Source organism: Notolepis coatsorum (genome assembly GCF_963971535.1).
Source record: "Notolepis coatsorum genome assembly, chromosome: 17".
Lineage (NCBI taxonomy): Eukaryota > Metazoa > Chordata > Actinopteri > Aulopiformes > Paralepididae > Notolepis > Notolepis coatsorum.
This window is the reverse complement of record NC_140181.1, coordinates 105827586-105844595: the sequence shown is the minus strand read 5'-3', so window position 1 is coordinate 105844595 and position 17010 is coordinate 105827586. Positions and strand designations below refer to the sequence as shown.

General features: G+C 47.8%; 1 protein-coding gene across 1 annotated transcript in view; it reads right to left on the bottom strand.

The window, feature by feature from the left end:
• Positions 1-17010, bottom strand: part of fgd (faciogenital dysplasia) — a gene marked incomplete at both ends in the record, with an annotated part of 48283 nt that overhangs the window by 2900 nt on the left and 28373 nt on the right. Inside the window, 3 exons of the mRNA XM_084333615.1 lie at positions 1761-1819; positions 15719-15857; positions 16598-16754. Coding sequence (XP_084189741.1) covers positions 1761-1819; positions 15719-15857; positions 16598-16754 — 355 coding nt within the window. The remainder of the gene's footprint in view (positions 1-1760; positions 1820-15718; positions 15858-16597; positions 16755-17010) is intronic.

The window sequence follows — 17010 nt, the reverse complement described above, 5'->3', positions numbered from 1 at the left end:
AGTTGTGGCCTGTTGAGGGGCAATACATATCAAAAGTTCCAAAACATCTATTGTGTTTGTATTTGTATGATCCACTATATAAACATAGTAATTATAATATCTACATACATGGCATTTGATTGGAGGCTAGTCTCACTTTGTCCCACAGCAACATTAAAATAGTTTAGATTTGTGTATGTTGAGACGCTGGGTTCGAACCCAGCTCTCTGCATTGCTACCAGCTTGGCTGGTTGTTCATACTAATACAATTGGCAGTATTAGGGGGTGGGAAGCTGGTGGGTGGGGATCGGACGTTGTGGACAGCGACTCCTACAGGTCGGTTGGTGCGCCTGCGCAGCAGAATAAGGAAGCGACGGGGGCGGCGTGTCCCTCCCACGCAGACCCCCGCCGCTGAGAGATCGTGCTGTGCAGGTGCAAAGATGCGACGGCTGCTTCCTCGAGTACCGGAGGGGACACGTGATGTAAGGCTTCGTCCACATTGCAGCCGGCTTGTGGGAGGCATGGCCTAACAGCGTTCGAGACAGGGGAGGGTAGAATTGGACGATACGAAATTGGGATTGGAGAAAAATAGAAAATGGGAGAAAAAAGTTGATAAAAAAAAAAGATTTGTGTATGTTGTTTATGTAAAAAATGTACTTGAAAGTAACGCAATAGTTACTTTCTGAAGTAACTAGTTACTTTTATAATTTGTAACTGAGTAAGTAACTTAGTTATTTTTTGGAAGAAGTAACTAGTAACTGTAACTAGTTACTTTTTAAAAGTAACTTGCCCAACACTGGTCAACATGCACGCCTCTAACCCAGGACCTTGTTACTTTGAGGGAACAGTGCTAACCACTGCATCAACGTGCTACACGCTTATTTTAAAGGAGGATTATTTTGCCCTTGTGTCGTGCTCCTTTCCACCCGCGGGGAATCCCAACCTGAGCACGACGTGAGAGCAAATTGGTTGGTGTGTGAATATTATTATGGTCAATGGGCCGTCCGGTCCCCTTGGTGTTTTCTCTTTATATAGACAGTAGGGAGGATTACATTGTGGAGAAGACACAGGTGAGATTCAACCCTAGCCCAGCCCTAACCCTAATTGTAACCCTAATCCAGCCCTAACCCTAACCCTAACCCAGCCCTAACCCTAACCCTAACTAACCCTAGCTCAGCGCAGGGATGGAGGGCTTAACCGCTACACCATCACTAGGCTACACCCCTGGTTTTAATGCCCTCCATGTTCCCTGAGAGAAGCTCGCTCTCCTCACACAACCTCCTGGTGACTGAGGACATCTTTTGAAATCAATCGAATTGATTGAGAGAGAGCTTCTGTAAAGGAACTAGAAAGGCGGGCTAAGTGGCTCATTCACATCCAATCAGACAAGGCAGCATCTCACCGCGGGCTGGGTGCGTTGGTGCGGACAGAAGGCTTGAGTGACATCCATTGTGTCTTTATACCTGTATCATTGTACATACTACACCTCTGTACATACAGAGTTAGCACTATTACTCAGTAGTACTAATTTATATATTATATATACCCAGTTTAATCACCTGTACATTGTATATTACTATCGCACTTTACTGTTACATTTGCACTCTGGTCGGATGCCCAACTTCTTTCCGTTGTACTGACTGTACTCGTGCTGCATGATGACACACATCTGAATCTAATGTGATGTAATGTAACCGTGTTGTGCGCTCGAATGAGCCTGTAAGACAGAGAAGTGAAGTGAAAGACAGATGGAAACAGAGAGTGTAGTAAACAATGCTCACCATTTTCCTGATCGCTGCATTGGAGTGATTAGCTGCGGTCGAGATCAGCTCCAGTGCCTCTGTGTAACACACACACACACACACACACACACACACACACACACACACACACACACACACACACACACACACACACACACACACACACACACACACACACACACACACACACACACACACACACACACACACACACACACACACACACACACACACACACACACACACACACACACACACACACACACACACACACACACACACACACAAAAGGGATAGCACGTTAGCATTAAATCCAGGTTGACAAAGAGAAGGTGAGATGGCTTCACGACAGCTGGACTGTGAATCATCAAACACCAGCAACGTGAGCATACGTCACAAATACACACACACACACACACACACACACACACACGCATGAATACACACACTCATACACCACGCACAGAAGAAAAGTGTGTATGCATGTTTGAAGATTAAGTAGTGTCAGGCCAACACTGTCAAACATACACAGTCTTTATCTTAAACACGCACACACTGTGCATTAACCTGGTTTTCAGCCAGTCCCAGCACACAGTGCTGCTAATGTCTTCCTGCACCTGAGGCAGCCGTCTTAATCACAGCTTAGATAAACAGAGGAGACATGCAGACACACACAGGACAGGCCAGAGACACACGGTGATGAACTACTGTCGACCAGGGAGTGGATTAGGACAGTTTGACATACATTATGTTGAGTTAAGGAGTGTGGTGGTTTGTACAATGGGAGACCTGATATGGGTAATTTAGCTATATTATGAAACCTCTTCATCACCAAGATAAGAGTGTATATTTATATCACAGCGTTGAACCTCCTCGCCTGGTGTTTTCATGCCGGTGCACAGTGTTTGTGTTTCAGTGTGACAGTAAAAAAGCACAATCAAAGGCCCTTTATTGATGAATATAGAATCTAGATGACAGATTCTAGAATATTTGTACTGACAATTGATCAATTCAATTGTCGAGTGTATTGATTAGCTAGATGGGGAAAATCAGAAATTCAAACAAATCTTAAAAAAAGAAAAAATTAAAAACAGAAACCTCAAAGCCTGAGCTTTGACGACCGTTTGAAAACTGGAAGCGCCTGCGACTACCGCCCCCTCGCTCCTCCCCGAGAGACACAGGCGACGTGTTCATCTGAGGATGAGCAGGGAAATAGGATGATTGAGGTGCAAAATGAGTGCGTGGCAGGATTCTAGTTTGTTTTGTGTAGGTAATCAAATCAAATCAAATGTATTTGTGGAGCCCGAGATCACATGGAATTGCCCCCCATTGCCCCCACAAGTCGAGAAGAAACAGTAGATCAAGAACAAAAAACACCCTAAAATCCAAATATGCAACCAGACTTTCCCCAAGGAAGGTGAGGAACGACTCACTAAAAACCTAGCGATAGGAAAAAAAGCACCGCAGGGGGTGTGGAGGAGAGAAGCCTCAGATGGGCCCTTCAAAGGGGGGTCCGCCAACAGGATGTCGGTGATAATATAGTGTTGCTATGGATGATGGATTGGTGGAGAATAGAACAGAACAATTGGTATGTATGTATATACATGTAATGGGCAAGAGGTGTGTGTGTGGAAGATTTCTTGTTTTTATTTCATATACACCAGGGACAGAAATATGTAATATAATTACTTAATTCTATTGTCTTTATTTTTTTTGTTTTGTTTTTTATTTGGATTGTCTACTTTCTTGATTTTAATATTATTTTTAGGGCTGTCAGTTTATCGCATTAATTAGATTAAATAAAAGTTTTATTCTTTTTATCTTTTTATTTTTTTTATTTATTATATATATATATTTTTAATCTCATTCATTCCATAATAACATAGAATAAACATTTATAGACTGGGGGGTGGAAGTGGAAGTGAAGAGTGACTCAGTGACTCAGACAGGAAGTGATGTAACCTAATCAAGACAAGACTCCTTGGAACACGTGGCCAATAGGACTGATCTCCTCGGAACACGTGGCCAATAGGACTGATCTCCTCGGAACACGTGGCCAATATGACTGATTTGAGATCAGTCTGTAACGAGCAGTGATGGGAGTACTGTACCCATTCTGCAATCTGTTCATTAAAATGTTCAATCAATCAGTATATATTTGTTATTTATTTTTGGTATAGTGCTTAACAAGCATAATTTAATGTTGCCCAGTTGTGGCCTGTTGAGGGGCAATACATGATATCAAAAGTTCCAAAACATCTATTGTATTTGTATGATCCACTATATAAACATAGTAATTATAATAATATCTACATACATGGCATTTGATTGGAGGCTAGTCTCACTTTGTCCCACAGCAACATTAAAATAGTTTAGATTTGTGTATGTTGTTTATGTAAAAAAAATTACTTGAAAGTAACGCAATAGTTACTTTCTGAAGTAACTACTTACTTTTATAATTTGTAACTGAGTAAGTAATTTAGTAACTTTTTGGAAGAAGTAACTAGTAACTGTAACTAGTTACTTTTTAAAAGTAACTTGCCCAACACTGGTAACGAGAGACGTCTCAACAACATCACCTCTCCTCCGTGTCCTGCAGAACAACCACTGCTGCATCCTGCTGGGGTGAGCAGACTCACGGTGTCTAGAACCACATCTATAACCAGATCTATAACCAGATCTGTAACAAGATCTATAACAAGATATATAACAACTACTTAAAAACTACACTTCCCAACGGCCTCTAGCTGCCTTCAAACAAATGACTAGTGTATGAATTTTTTTTTATTTCTCTTATTACCCAGGATTATATACCACAAAAGTGAACGTTATTGGCATATATTGGAGCGCAGTTAGTTTGTCTCCCCTATTTTGAACATTTTGCAACCATCCGATTTTAAATCAGTTGAAGAATGGCGGAGCTGTTGCAAGAATAAAAAACCTACTGTACATACAGTAGATTTCATTCTCTGTTCTTCATGCATGCCTGGTGATACTAAATCCAAATTGAACTCTGCCATTGGAAAGAGTAGATTTGGCCCGATCCATAGTGTGCAAGTGGGCTATAATAACGTAATTTATAGGCCTCATATTCTATATTCTATAATAATATTTCAAATTGCATGGGTCCGGATGGCAGAATTCAGTACTGTATCTACAAAACCTTCTGTTTAATCATCTTCCCTTTATTAATTTCCTTCGATTTTTTGTACACGTGATCTCAAGAGGGTACTGAACGAGCTCAGTGGCAGTTTCTTATGTCTGGTATTTTTTAGCATGGTGGTATTCACTGTAAAAGATGCAAAGAAAAATCATTATTCATATTCTCCTTTGTTTCATCACAATTTAAGCAAGCCTAGTAATAGACACAATATCTCTGACACTGGGAATACATTCACTGAGGTCCATAGATGTCCCTAGACACCAAGAACATGCAAATGTACCTTGTAGAAGTGGAGCAATATTCCATTTTCTTAGGTATGTATTCTAGGCGGATTTTCAGAAAATGGGGCTCCGGGCTTAAAGTGGTCTGCACACGGCGGCCGACCGACGTCGCCTGGCGATGTGATCGCCTGTCGCTCAATGACAATCGCTTAGCCCCCCACACCAGAGGCGACCGTTCTCAGGTATAATAAGCTATGTGTCGCTCTGTTTAGCTGGGGGTGTTTCCCCCCGGGAGATATAGGAGGGCGGACCGCCGGGACCGGACGTTAGGTTGTTGTGAAGCGGGTTAGCTGGTAGCTGTGTTGTGCAGTACGAGAGAGTATTAACCTGTAAAACCCATATTGAGCTGGAATTAAACCACCATATACGAATACAACCTCTCCTCATTCTTCCTGACATTACTGCATGTCTGATCGCTACGATACGTTCATTACCAACGATTGGACAAGTATTGTTATGCAGCTGCTGAGAGAGTGTATTTTTCACGGAAGACGCAAACTGTTTTGTTCTCAACCATAATTTTCTTTGGACAATAAACCTTACAAACTACATCAGCTGCAGCCTGGACATTAAACTCTGTCAACATCCACAACTTCTTTTGTTACCACTACCAAAGCTAACTAGCATGTCCCAGATGCTCTGTAAATAACTATGTACAGATACCGAGATGTCACTCCATGTTACCTGTTACCTGTTTACTGCACAATGTTGTTTTTTCATTTTTTGATTCTATTATATGTGTACCTGTGAGGTTTTGCCCGCTGCTCACTACCTTTTCTCTGTCTTCTTTAAGCCTACTGTTAGGAATTCCCTATTCTCTGTCTTCTTTAAGCCTACTGTTAGGAATTCCCTACTCACTCTCTCTAGCCCCCACCCTCTCGTTCCTTACCCTTAGTGGCCACACCTGTTTGATATTCTATTATCTCTCGCACCTGTGGTGGCAGGCTAATTAGTCCCCCTGTGGGCTTTAAATACCAGGGCGCTTCCCCTCGTTTTGGCGTGGGGTCGTGTTGTATACTTGCCGAGTCATTTTCTCTAAACATCTAGACTCTTTCGGGAGATCCTCTGTCTGCCTATGCTGTTCCATTCTCCGGCGTCGAGATGTTTGCTCCAGCCTTCGCCTGCTGTCGCCGTTGCCTGAGAGTGGGACTGGTCTGCGCTCCCTAGACTTCCACGGGAGGCATCCCAGTCATCCACTTCAGACCCCCCGCGCAGCTGTCGTCCTGACGCACATCCAGACCAGCGCAGACGCTCTCCAGTCCACAGCGCGCAACGCGCATCTTCCAAGGACGCTCGAGCTTGGCACGCTCTCCAGACCAGCGCGCAACGCGCATCTTCCAGACCTTCGAGCTTGGCACGCTCCTCCGTACCAGCGCACTGACGCGCATCTTCCAGACCTTCGAGCTTGGCACGCTCCTCCGTACCGGCGCACAGACGCGCATCTTCCAGACCTTCGAGCTTGGCACGCTCCTCCGTACCAGCGCTCTGACGCGCATCTTCCAGACCTTCGAGCTTGGCACGCTCTCCAGACCTCAGCGCGCCGACGCGCATCTTCCAGACCTTCGTGCTTGGCACACTCCTCCTGGCAGACGCACCCCGATGCGTCTCTCTGTTCCGACGCGCACACCAAGGTGTGGCGCGCCACTCTGTTCCTCGGCTCCGACAGTGGCTACCCGGTGGACGACATCCTCGCCACCGCCACTGTTCCAGCTCCCTGTTCCGACGCGCACACCAAGGTGTGGCGCGCACTCTGTTCCTCGGCTCCGACAGTGGCTACCCGGTGGACGACATCCTCGCCACCGCCACTGTTCCAGCTCCCTGTTCCGACGCGCACACCAAGGTGTGGCGCGCACTCTGTTCCTCGGCTCCGACAGTGGCTACCCGGTGGACGACATCCTCGCCACCGCCACTGTTCCAGCTCCCTGTTCCGACGCGCACACCAAGGTGTGGCGCGCACTCTGTTCCTCGGCTCCGACAGCGGCTACCCGGTGGACGATGCCCTCGTCACCGCCACTGTTCCAGCACTCTGTTCCTCGGCTCCGACAGCGGCTACCCGGTGGACGATGCCCTCGTCACCGCCACTGTTCCAGCACTCTCTCCCTCGGCTCGGACAGCCAGCCGCCCCGGTGGCGATGCCTTCGTTCCCGTTGCTGTCCCTGTACCATTACGCATGCGCCTGGGTGAGTTTTGATTGTGATGTCACTCACCCAGCGTAGTGCCCTTGCCCCCCGTTCCCGCTGCTGTCCCCGTACCTTTACGCATACGCCTGGGTGAGTTTTGATTGTGATGTCACTCACTCAGCGTAGTGCCCTTGCCCCCGTTCCCGCTGCTGCCCCTTTACCTTTACGCATACGCCTGGGTGAGTTTTGATTGTGATGTCACTCACTCAGCGTAATGCCTCTTGCCCCCGTTCCCGCTGCTGTTCCTGTACCTTTACGCATACGCCTGGGTGAGTTTGATTGTGATGTCACTCTCCCAGCGTATTGCCTCTGTTAGTTAGTTTGGACATTTCATCTCCCAGCGTATTGCCTCTGTTAGTTAGTTTGGACATTTCATCTCCCAGCGTATTGCCTCTGTTAGTTAGTTTGGACATTTCATCTCCCAGCGTAATGCCTCTGTTTTTTGGTTCTCACTTAGAATAGTATTTTTGGACTTTACATCTCCCCCTGTGTGTTTGTCACACGAAGATATTATTACTTTGTTCACTTTGTTATTTGGACTGTTCTGCACCTGCTCTGTTTTTTCCCTTTTGTGCATTAACTCTCTCCTCTGTCCTGCAGAGCGGCCCAGATGTTTTCCCACCAGTCCCCAGTTCCTCCCTGTACCCCAGCCCGCCTCCGCGGGCCTCAGTCCCCTCTGTCCCAAGTTCTCCCCTTCTAGTTCCACCTAGTCCCTAGTCCTCTATCCCTAGTTCTCCTAGTCCCTAGTCCTCTTTCCCTAGTTCTCCTAGTCCCTAGTCCTCTATCCCTAGTTCTCCTAGTCCCTAGTCCTCTATCCCTAGCTCTCCTAGTCCCTAGTCCTCTCTCCCTAGTTCTCCTTGTCCCTGGTTTACCTAGTCTCTAGTTCCTCTGTCCCAAGGCGTTCCCTTAACCTTCCCTTAGGCGTTCCCTTACTTTCCTATAGTGTTCCCTTTTCCTGCCCGCCTCTTAAAGGCACCTTACCTTCCCCTCTTGTGTTTTTCCAGTGTTTTGTGTTTTCTCCCTTAAAGGGACAGTGCCCTTTTTCCCTGTTCACAATAAATATCTGTTTCTTGGCAAACCATCATACCTGTCTTGTGTTGTGCGATTGGGGTCGGTTACAAACCATAACAGTACGACCCCACCAAATCGACGACCCCAGCCAGCACAGACGGCGTATGTTGAGTTTGCCTTTTTTTTTCTTGTTCCCTCTAGCTCCCCTGTTAGCCCCGTTTAGCTTCCCTGTTAGTCCTGTTTAGCTCCCTTGTTGGCCTGTTACTCCCCTGTTTAGCTTGTTAGTCTCCCCGGTTAGCTCCCCTGTTTGCTTCCCGTTTTGCCCTGTTTGATCCCCCTGTAGCTAGCCATGCCCTGGCGGCTAACCCAGTCCCTCAGCAGAGCCCCGGTCTGCTAGCTTGGCCCCGGCTGTTAGCACAGCCTCTATGTTAATGCAGCCTTGCAGCTGGCATAGGCCCTGTAGCTAGCCAGGCCCAAGCAGCTAACCCGGTCCCTCTGCATGGCCTCCACCTTTTTGTGTAGTTTATCCCACTGCTAGGACTGCCCTTTCAGCTAGCAAGGTCAGTTTTTCTCACACAGCTAGGACTGTCCTTCCAGCTAGCTTGTGCTCTCATGCTGGTCCAGCCCTGTCTGCCAGCCTAGCTCCGGCAGCTAGCGCAGCCTCTATGTTGATGTAGCAGTACAGCTAGCATAGGCCCTGTAGCTATCAGTGCCCTGGCAGCTACCCTTTCCCTCTGCTAGCCTGGCTCCGGCAGCTTGCGCAGCCTCTATGTTAATGTAGCAGTACAGCTAGCATAGGCCCTGTAGCTATCAGTGCCCTGGCAGCTAACCTTCCCTCTGCTAGCCCTTTCCCGGTGCTTCCATGGTTAACCCTTTGCTACCCTGCTTGCCCCTCAGTTCTCTAGACCCAGTTCCTCTAGACCAGTTCTCTAGACCAGTTCTCTAAACCAGTTCTCTAGACCAGTTCTCTAGCCCGGTTCTCTAGCCCAGTTCTCTAGACCAGTTCTCTAGACCAGTTCTCTAGACCAGTTCCTCTAGACTAGTTCTCTAGACCCAGTTCCTCTAGACCAGTTCCCCCAGTTGCCCCTCTGCTACCCTAGTTACCCCTCGGCGACCCTGTTTCTTTTGCTAGCCCCACTCTTGTGGTGGCTTCCCCTGCTGGCTTGGCCAGTACCTCTTGTTTTGCCCCCTGCCACTCTGTCTGTATTTGTTTTGGGTCGCCGGGTGGCTCCCGTTGGAGGGGGGGATACTGTGAGGTTTTGCCCGCTGCTCACTACCTTTTCTCTGTCTTCTTTAAGCCTACTGTTAGGAATTCCCTATTCTCTGTCTTCTTTAAGCCTACTGTTAGGAATTCCCTACTCACTCTCTCTAGCCCCCACCCTCTCGTTCCTTACCCTTAGTGGCCACACCTGTTTGATATTCTATTATCTCTCGCACCTGTGGTGGCAGGCTAATTAGTCCCCCTGTGGGCTTTAAATACCAGGGCGCTTCCCCTCGTTTTGGCGTGGGGTCGTGTTGTATACTTGCCGAGTCATTTTCTCTAAACATCTAGACTCTTTCGGGAGATCCTCTGTCTGCCTATGCTGTTCCATTCTCCGGCGTCGAGATGTTTGCTCCAGCCTTCGCCTGCTGTCGCCGTTGCCTGAGAGTGGGACTGGTCTGCGCTCCCTAGACTTCCACGGGAGGCATCCCAGTCATCCACTTCAGACCCCCCGCGCAGCTGTCGTCCTGACGCACATCCAGACCAGCGCAGACGCTCTCCAGTCCACAGCGCGCAACGCGCATCTTCCAAGGACGCTCGAGCTTGGCACGCTCTCCAGACCAGCGCGCAACGCGCATCTTCCAGACCTTCGAGCTTGGCACGCTCCTCCGTACCAGCGCACTGACGCGCATCTTCCAGACCTTCGAGCTTGGCACGCTCCTCCGTACCGGCGCACAGACGCGCATCTTCCAGACCTTCGAGCTTGGCACGCTCCTCCGTACCAGCGCTCTGACGCGCATCTTCCAGACCTTCGAGCTTGGCACGCTCTCCAGACCTCAGCGCGCCGACGCGCATCTTCCAGACCTTCGTGCTTGGCACACTCCTCCTGGCAGACGCACCCCGATGCGTCTCTCTGTTCCGACGCGCACACCAAGGTGTGGCGCGCCACTCTGTTCCTCGGCTCCGACAGTGGCTACCCGGTGGACGACATCCTCGCCACCGCCACTGTTCCAGCTCCCTGTTCCGACGCGCACACCAAGGTGTGGCGCGCACTCTGTTCCTCGGCTCCGACAGTGGCTACCCGGTGGACGACATCCTCGCCACCGCCACTGTTCCAGCTCCCTGTTCCGACGCGCACACCAAGGTGTGGCGCGCACTCTGTTCCTCGGCTCCGACAGTGGCTACCCGGTGGACGACATCCTCGCCACCGCCACTGTTCCAGCTCCCTGTTCCGACGCGCACACCAAGGTGTGGCGCGCACTCTGTTCCTCGGCTCCGACAGCGGCTACCCGGTGGACGATGCCCTCGTCACCGCCACTGTTCCAGCACTCTCTCCCTCGGCTCGGACAGCCAGCCGCCCCGGTGGCGATGCCTTCGTTCCCGTTGCTGTCCCTGTACCATTACGCATGCGCCTGGGTGAGTTTTGATTGTGATGTCACTCACCCAGCGTAGTGCCCTTGCCCCCCGTTCCCGCTGCTGTCCCCGTACCTTTACGCATACGCCTGGGTGAGTTTTGATTGTGATGTCACTCACTCAGCGTAGTGCCCTTGCCCCCGTTCCCGCTGCTGCCCCTTTACCTTTACGCATACGCCTGGGTGAGTTTTGATTGTGATGTCACTCACTCAGCGTAATGCCTCTTGCCCCCGTTCCCGCTGCTGTTCCTGTACCTTTACGCATACGCCTGGGTGAGTTTGATTGTGATGTCACTCTCCCAGCGTATTGCCTCTGTTAGTTAGTTTGGACATTTCATCTCCCAGCGTATTGCCTCTGTTAGTTAGTTTGGACATTTCATCTCCCAGCGTATTGCCTCTGTTAGTTAGTTTGGACATTTCATCTCCCAGCGTAATGCCTCTGTTTTTTGGTTCTCACTTAGAATAGTATTTTTGGACTTTACATCTCCCCCTGTGTGTTTGTCACACGAAGATATTATTACTTTGTTCACTTTGTTATTTGGACTGTTCTGCACCTGCTCTGTTTTTTCCCTTTTGTGCATTAACTCTCTCCTCTGTCCTGCAGAGCGGCCCAGATGTTTTCCCACCAGTCCCCAGTTCCTCCCTGTACCCCAGCCCGCCTCCGCGGGCCTCAGTCCCCTCTGTCCCAAGTTCTCCCCTTCTAGTTCCACCTAGTCCCTAGTCCTCTATCCCTAGTTCTCCTAGTCCCTAGTCCTCTTTCCCTAGTTCTCCTAGTCCCTAGTCCTCTATCCCTAGTTCTCCTAGTCCCTAGTCCTCTATCCCTAGCTCTCCTAGTCCCTAGTCCTCTCTCCCTAGTTCTCCTTGTCCCTGGTTTACCTAGTCTCTAGTTCCTCTGTCCCAAGGCGTTCCCTTAACCTTCCCTTAGGCGTTCCCTTACTTTCCTATAGTGTTCCCTTTTCCTGCCCGCCTCTTAAAGGCACCTTACCTTCCCCTCTTGTGTTTTTCCAGTGTTTTGTGTTTTCTCCCTTAAAGGGACAGTGCCCTTTTTCCCTGTTCACAATAAATATCTGTTTCTTGGCAAACCATCATACCTGTCTTGTGTTGTGCGATTGGGGTCGGTTACAAACCATAACAGTACCACTGTATTGCACATCGTTGCGGGCAAGACCACCCGCATTTCATTGTATACCTGTATGCCGTGACAATTAAAACTCTTGACTTGACTTGACTTGAGTATAAAAACATCTAGTAGGTGCATCGTGGCGCATTGTTCATTTATTAGTTAATGACAAGCGGCCACTACAGCTTCTCAAACTAACGTTATTTATTTAAATTGTTCCCGTTAATAATAATGAACATAAGTAGCATGGTAATAATACGGAGGTTATTGATCAATGAATGTATTGAATGATACATTAATGGTGTACAAATGATACACCAGTAGAACTGTTCTGTACTACTACTGTAGAAGTCATGTTATTTCCTCATTGTCCTGCCTGCCGTCGCCTCCAAAAATAGGATCGAGGCGATTTTGAGCGAGGCGACAGAAATAGCTGCGCGACCATCGCTTCAGAATCTCCTGCCGTGTGGGTTCTCTCATTCATAACAATGAAGGCGATACAATTCTGCCTGTCGGCTCGCAAAAAAAATCGGTCGCCTGGCTAAAATCGCTCGCCGTGTGGGGACCCCTTAAGACGTTAAACAGGGAGTTTAACAGGGAGGGAAACCAGGGAGTTAAACAGGGAGTTAACCAGGGAGTTAAACAGGGAGTTAAACAGGGAGTTAAACAGGGAGTTAAACAGGGAGTTAGACAGGGAGTTAAACAGGGAGTTAAACAGGGAGTTAGACAGGGAGTTAAACAGGGAGTTAAACAGGGAGTTAACCAGGGAGTTAAACAGGGAGTTAGACAGGGAGTTAAACAGGGAGTTAAACAGGGAGTTAGACAGGGAGTTAACCAGGGAGTTAAACAGGGAGTTAAACAGGGAGTTAAACAGGGAGTTAACCAGGGAGTTAGACAGGGAGTTAAACAGGGAGTTAACCAGGGAGTTAGACAGGGAGTTAAACAGGGAGTTAAACAGGGAGTTAAACAGGGAGTTAAACAGGGAGTTAAACAGGGAGTTAGACAGGGAGTTAACCAGGGAGTTAAACAGGGAGTTAGACAGGGAGTTAAACAGGGAGTTAGACAGGGAGTTAAACAGGGAGTTAAACAGGGAGTTAGACAGGGAGTTAACCAGGGAGTTACAGGGAGTTAAACAGGGAGTTAAACAGGGAGTTAAGGGAGTTAACCAGGGAGTTAATCATCATCATTAGGTGGCTTCTTCGTTCCGAAGGTTGCCTATCACTCTCCAACCCATTCTGTCCCCACTTCTTCTCTCCAACTCTGTGACTCCGCCTCTCACTCCGCTCCAATCACAGACGTCGTCTACCCAGCCTCTTCTTGGTCTTCCACTTCCTCTCTTTCCATCCACCTTCCCCATCACCACCTTCTTGAACATCTCCCCGCTGGATCCTCTCAGAACATGCCCGCACAACTCCATCTTTCTCTTTTTCAGCCTCTCCAGCAGCTGTCCTCCTTGCATATCCGCTCTTCTCAGTACCTCCTCATTCTTGATCTTATCCTTCCATGTTATCTTCAGCATCTTCCTCAGCGTCCACATTTCAAAAGAGTCTATCATCCTCTTTGCCTCTTCATTCAGCGTCCATGCTTCTGCTCCGTATGAAAAGACTGACATAACATACGTTTCCAAAATCCTGGGCTTTCATTTATCAAGTTTCCTCAGAAAATGTTCTATTTCCACACGTAAGCACAGAATTTAGAATGTGTGCACGCACAAAAAAAACGGGATTTACCACACGTGCGTACACAGGTCCTACGCACACCTGTCATGATAAATATCACCTTGCTTCTACGCTAAGGCTCGTGCACACTATGTTCTATTATGACATGATCTGTGACGACAAATGTTCTAGAATGTTTGATTATGACACCATACTCTGACAGCATGCCTATGATCAATAAAAACGCGAACTTGAATCCCATCATCATATTTACATAGTCTGTCCACTATCTTTATTACTTTGTTATCCCCCCCCCCCCCCATCTATGTAAAGCGACCTTGCATGGGTCTCTTGAAAGGCGCTATGTAAAATGAAGCTATTATTATTATTGTTGTTGTTATTATTATTATCATGTCTGTGTGCTGAGCTCAGTGAAGTTTCAACGGAGCGAGGTAATCTATTCTAATCAACAAATTGAAGTAGAAAGCATTCCGTTGTGGCCAATCTTATTTGGAAACATGACACAAAATAATAGTATGTCGCTTTTTATTTGAAACCATATTTAATGGCGTTTGGAGGTGGGTGTTCTGCTTCTGCCCCCCGTGCCAAACAAGCAAGCCAACCTCTTGTTCCCGCATGAGTCCGTTATAATTACACTACTGTCGCTATTTTACAATGAACTATATGAATTACGGGTCATACAGAAGTTGAACACGCCAGTAGTAACGATATTCTACCACTGGGCGTCAGCTAAGCATGCTCAGAGCTGTGCGTAGACATAAGCACAAAGTCAAGCACAAGTTCAAATTGATAGATCCCACACTTTGCTTAGAAATGGTCGTACGCACGGCTTAAGCACATATCTGTGCGTACGTCACGTTGATACATGAGGGCCCTGGTGGTCTTCGTTTTCCAACTTATGTTTCGTCTCAATAATTCTTTATGGTTCCAGAACGCGCTCTTTGCAATTCCGGTTCTTCTCTTAATGTCCATGTTAGCTCTTCCACCTTCACTGATCCAGCTTCCAAGGTACATGTACTCCTTCACTTGTTCAAGTTTTTCTCCATCCACCTGTATTTTACAAACAGTTCCTGGTGTTTTTTCAATGATCATTACTTTAGTTTTCTTTGTGTTTAGCGACATTCCATAGTTTTTGCATTCGACATTCAGCTTATTCATCATGTCCTGTAGATCTTCTTGACAGTTACAGACTATAGCAGTGTCATCCGCGTATCTTATATTGGTGATGTTCTCTTCGCCAAGTTTTACTCCTTTCCCTCCTCTCAGACCTTTTTTCATCAGTGATTCACTGTACATATTAAAGAGTACAGGGGACAAGATGCATCCTTGTCTTACACCCTTCTCCACCAGGAAGTCTCTTGATTTCTCCTTTCCTATTCTAACATTAGCCTTCTGCCTCCAGTATAAGTTGGCAATTATTCTTCGGTCAGAAACTGGTATTTTGAATTCTTCCATTGTTCTCATCAATATTGTATGTTCAACTCTGTCGAAGGCCTTCGTGAAATCGATGAAGCAAATATACAGCTTCTTCTGTTGGTCTATCGATTTTTCACCAATGATTCTGAGTTGGCAGATTGCATCTCTTGTTCCTTTTCCTTTGCGAAAACCCATTTGGCTATCCGAGAGCTGATGTTCAATTATGGGTTCTATTCTGTTCTTGATGATTTTCAGGAGTACTTTTGATGCATGAGATATCAAACTGATAGTCCTGTAATTGTTGCATTCTGTGGCTCTTCCGGTCTTTGGGATTGGAATGAACATTGATTTTAGGAAATCATTTGGAATATTTCCTGAGTTATAGATGTTAGATATAGTAACAGGGAGTTAAACCAGGGAGTTAAACAGGGAGTTAACCAGGGAGTTAAACCAGGGAGTTAAACAGGGAGTTAAACAGGGAGTTAAACAGGGAGTTAAACAGGGAGGACTCACTCTCAGCATCCTTCTTGTCCAGGGTGTCCTCGTGCAGTTTCTTCAGGTAGTCTTTGAGCAGCATCTCGTAGCGAGGAATCCTTTGGACAGGTTCCAACATGTGATGCTGCAGCGTTAGGTTCCCACACACATCCTGTTTCTGTTGGGACGGACACACACACGCACACACACAGAGAGACACACACAGAGAGACACACACAGAGAGACACACACACACATCTTTACTGATTTGTCACAAACATATAGAATTACTCAAACTTCTATGGAGAGATGCAGCAACATAAACTACCTTTTGAATTGAGGGCCAATACTCACTCACTCACTCACTCACTCACTCACTCACTCACTCACTCACTCACTCACTCACTCACTCACTCACTCACTCACTCACTCACTCACTCACTCACTCACTCACTCACTCACTCACTCACTCACTCACTCACTCACTCACTCACTCACTCACTCACTCACTCACTCACTCACTCACTCACTCACTCACTCACTCACTCACTCACTCACTCACTCACTCCCTCCCTCCCTCCCTCCCTCCCTCCCTCCCTCCCTCCCTCCCTCCCTCCCTCCCTCCCTCCCTCCCTCCCTCCCTCACTCACTCACTCACTCACTCACTCACTCACTCACTCACTCACTCACTCACTCACTCACTCACTCACTCACTCACTCACTCACTCACTCACTCACTCACTCACTCACTCACTCACTCACTCACTCACTCACTCACTCACTCACTCACTCACTCACTCACTCACTCACTCACTCACTCACTCACTCACTCACTCACTCACTCCCTCCCTCCCTCCCTCCCTCCCTCCCTCCCTCCCTCCCTCCCTCCCTCCCTCCCTCCCTCCCTCACCCACCCACCTGTATGTTCTGGACCACGCTCTTGAACTGTGAGCTGCGCTGGGTCCAGGTGTTGACCAGGTCCATGGATCTGTCGAAGTTCTTCACATATTCTCCGTACATCTTCATGAAGGGAGCGAGCTTCATGAGGATGTCTCCGATACGAGGGTTGGAGTCCCTGCAGCGCAACACGGACGGAACAGACCCACGTCTCAGCATATTATGGGATGGAGCTAACATGCATTTGAACCCTCAGGTTGATCCTCAGACTCGTTCTGACACCAGAATTAGAACGTTCAGTTGTCAAAATCCGTATCACACAGATGTGAATGTACCCTTTAAAAGTGTGTGTGTGTGTGTGTGTGTGTGTGTGTCGTGTGTGTGTGTGTGTGTGTGTGTGTGTGTGTGTGTGTGTGTGTGTGTGTGTGTGTGTG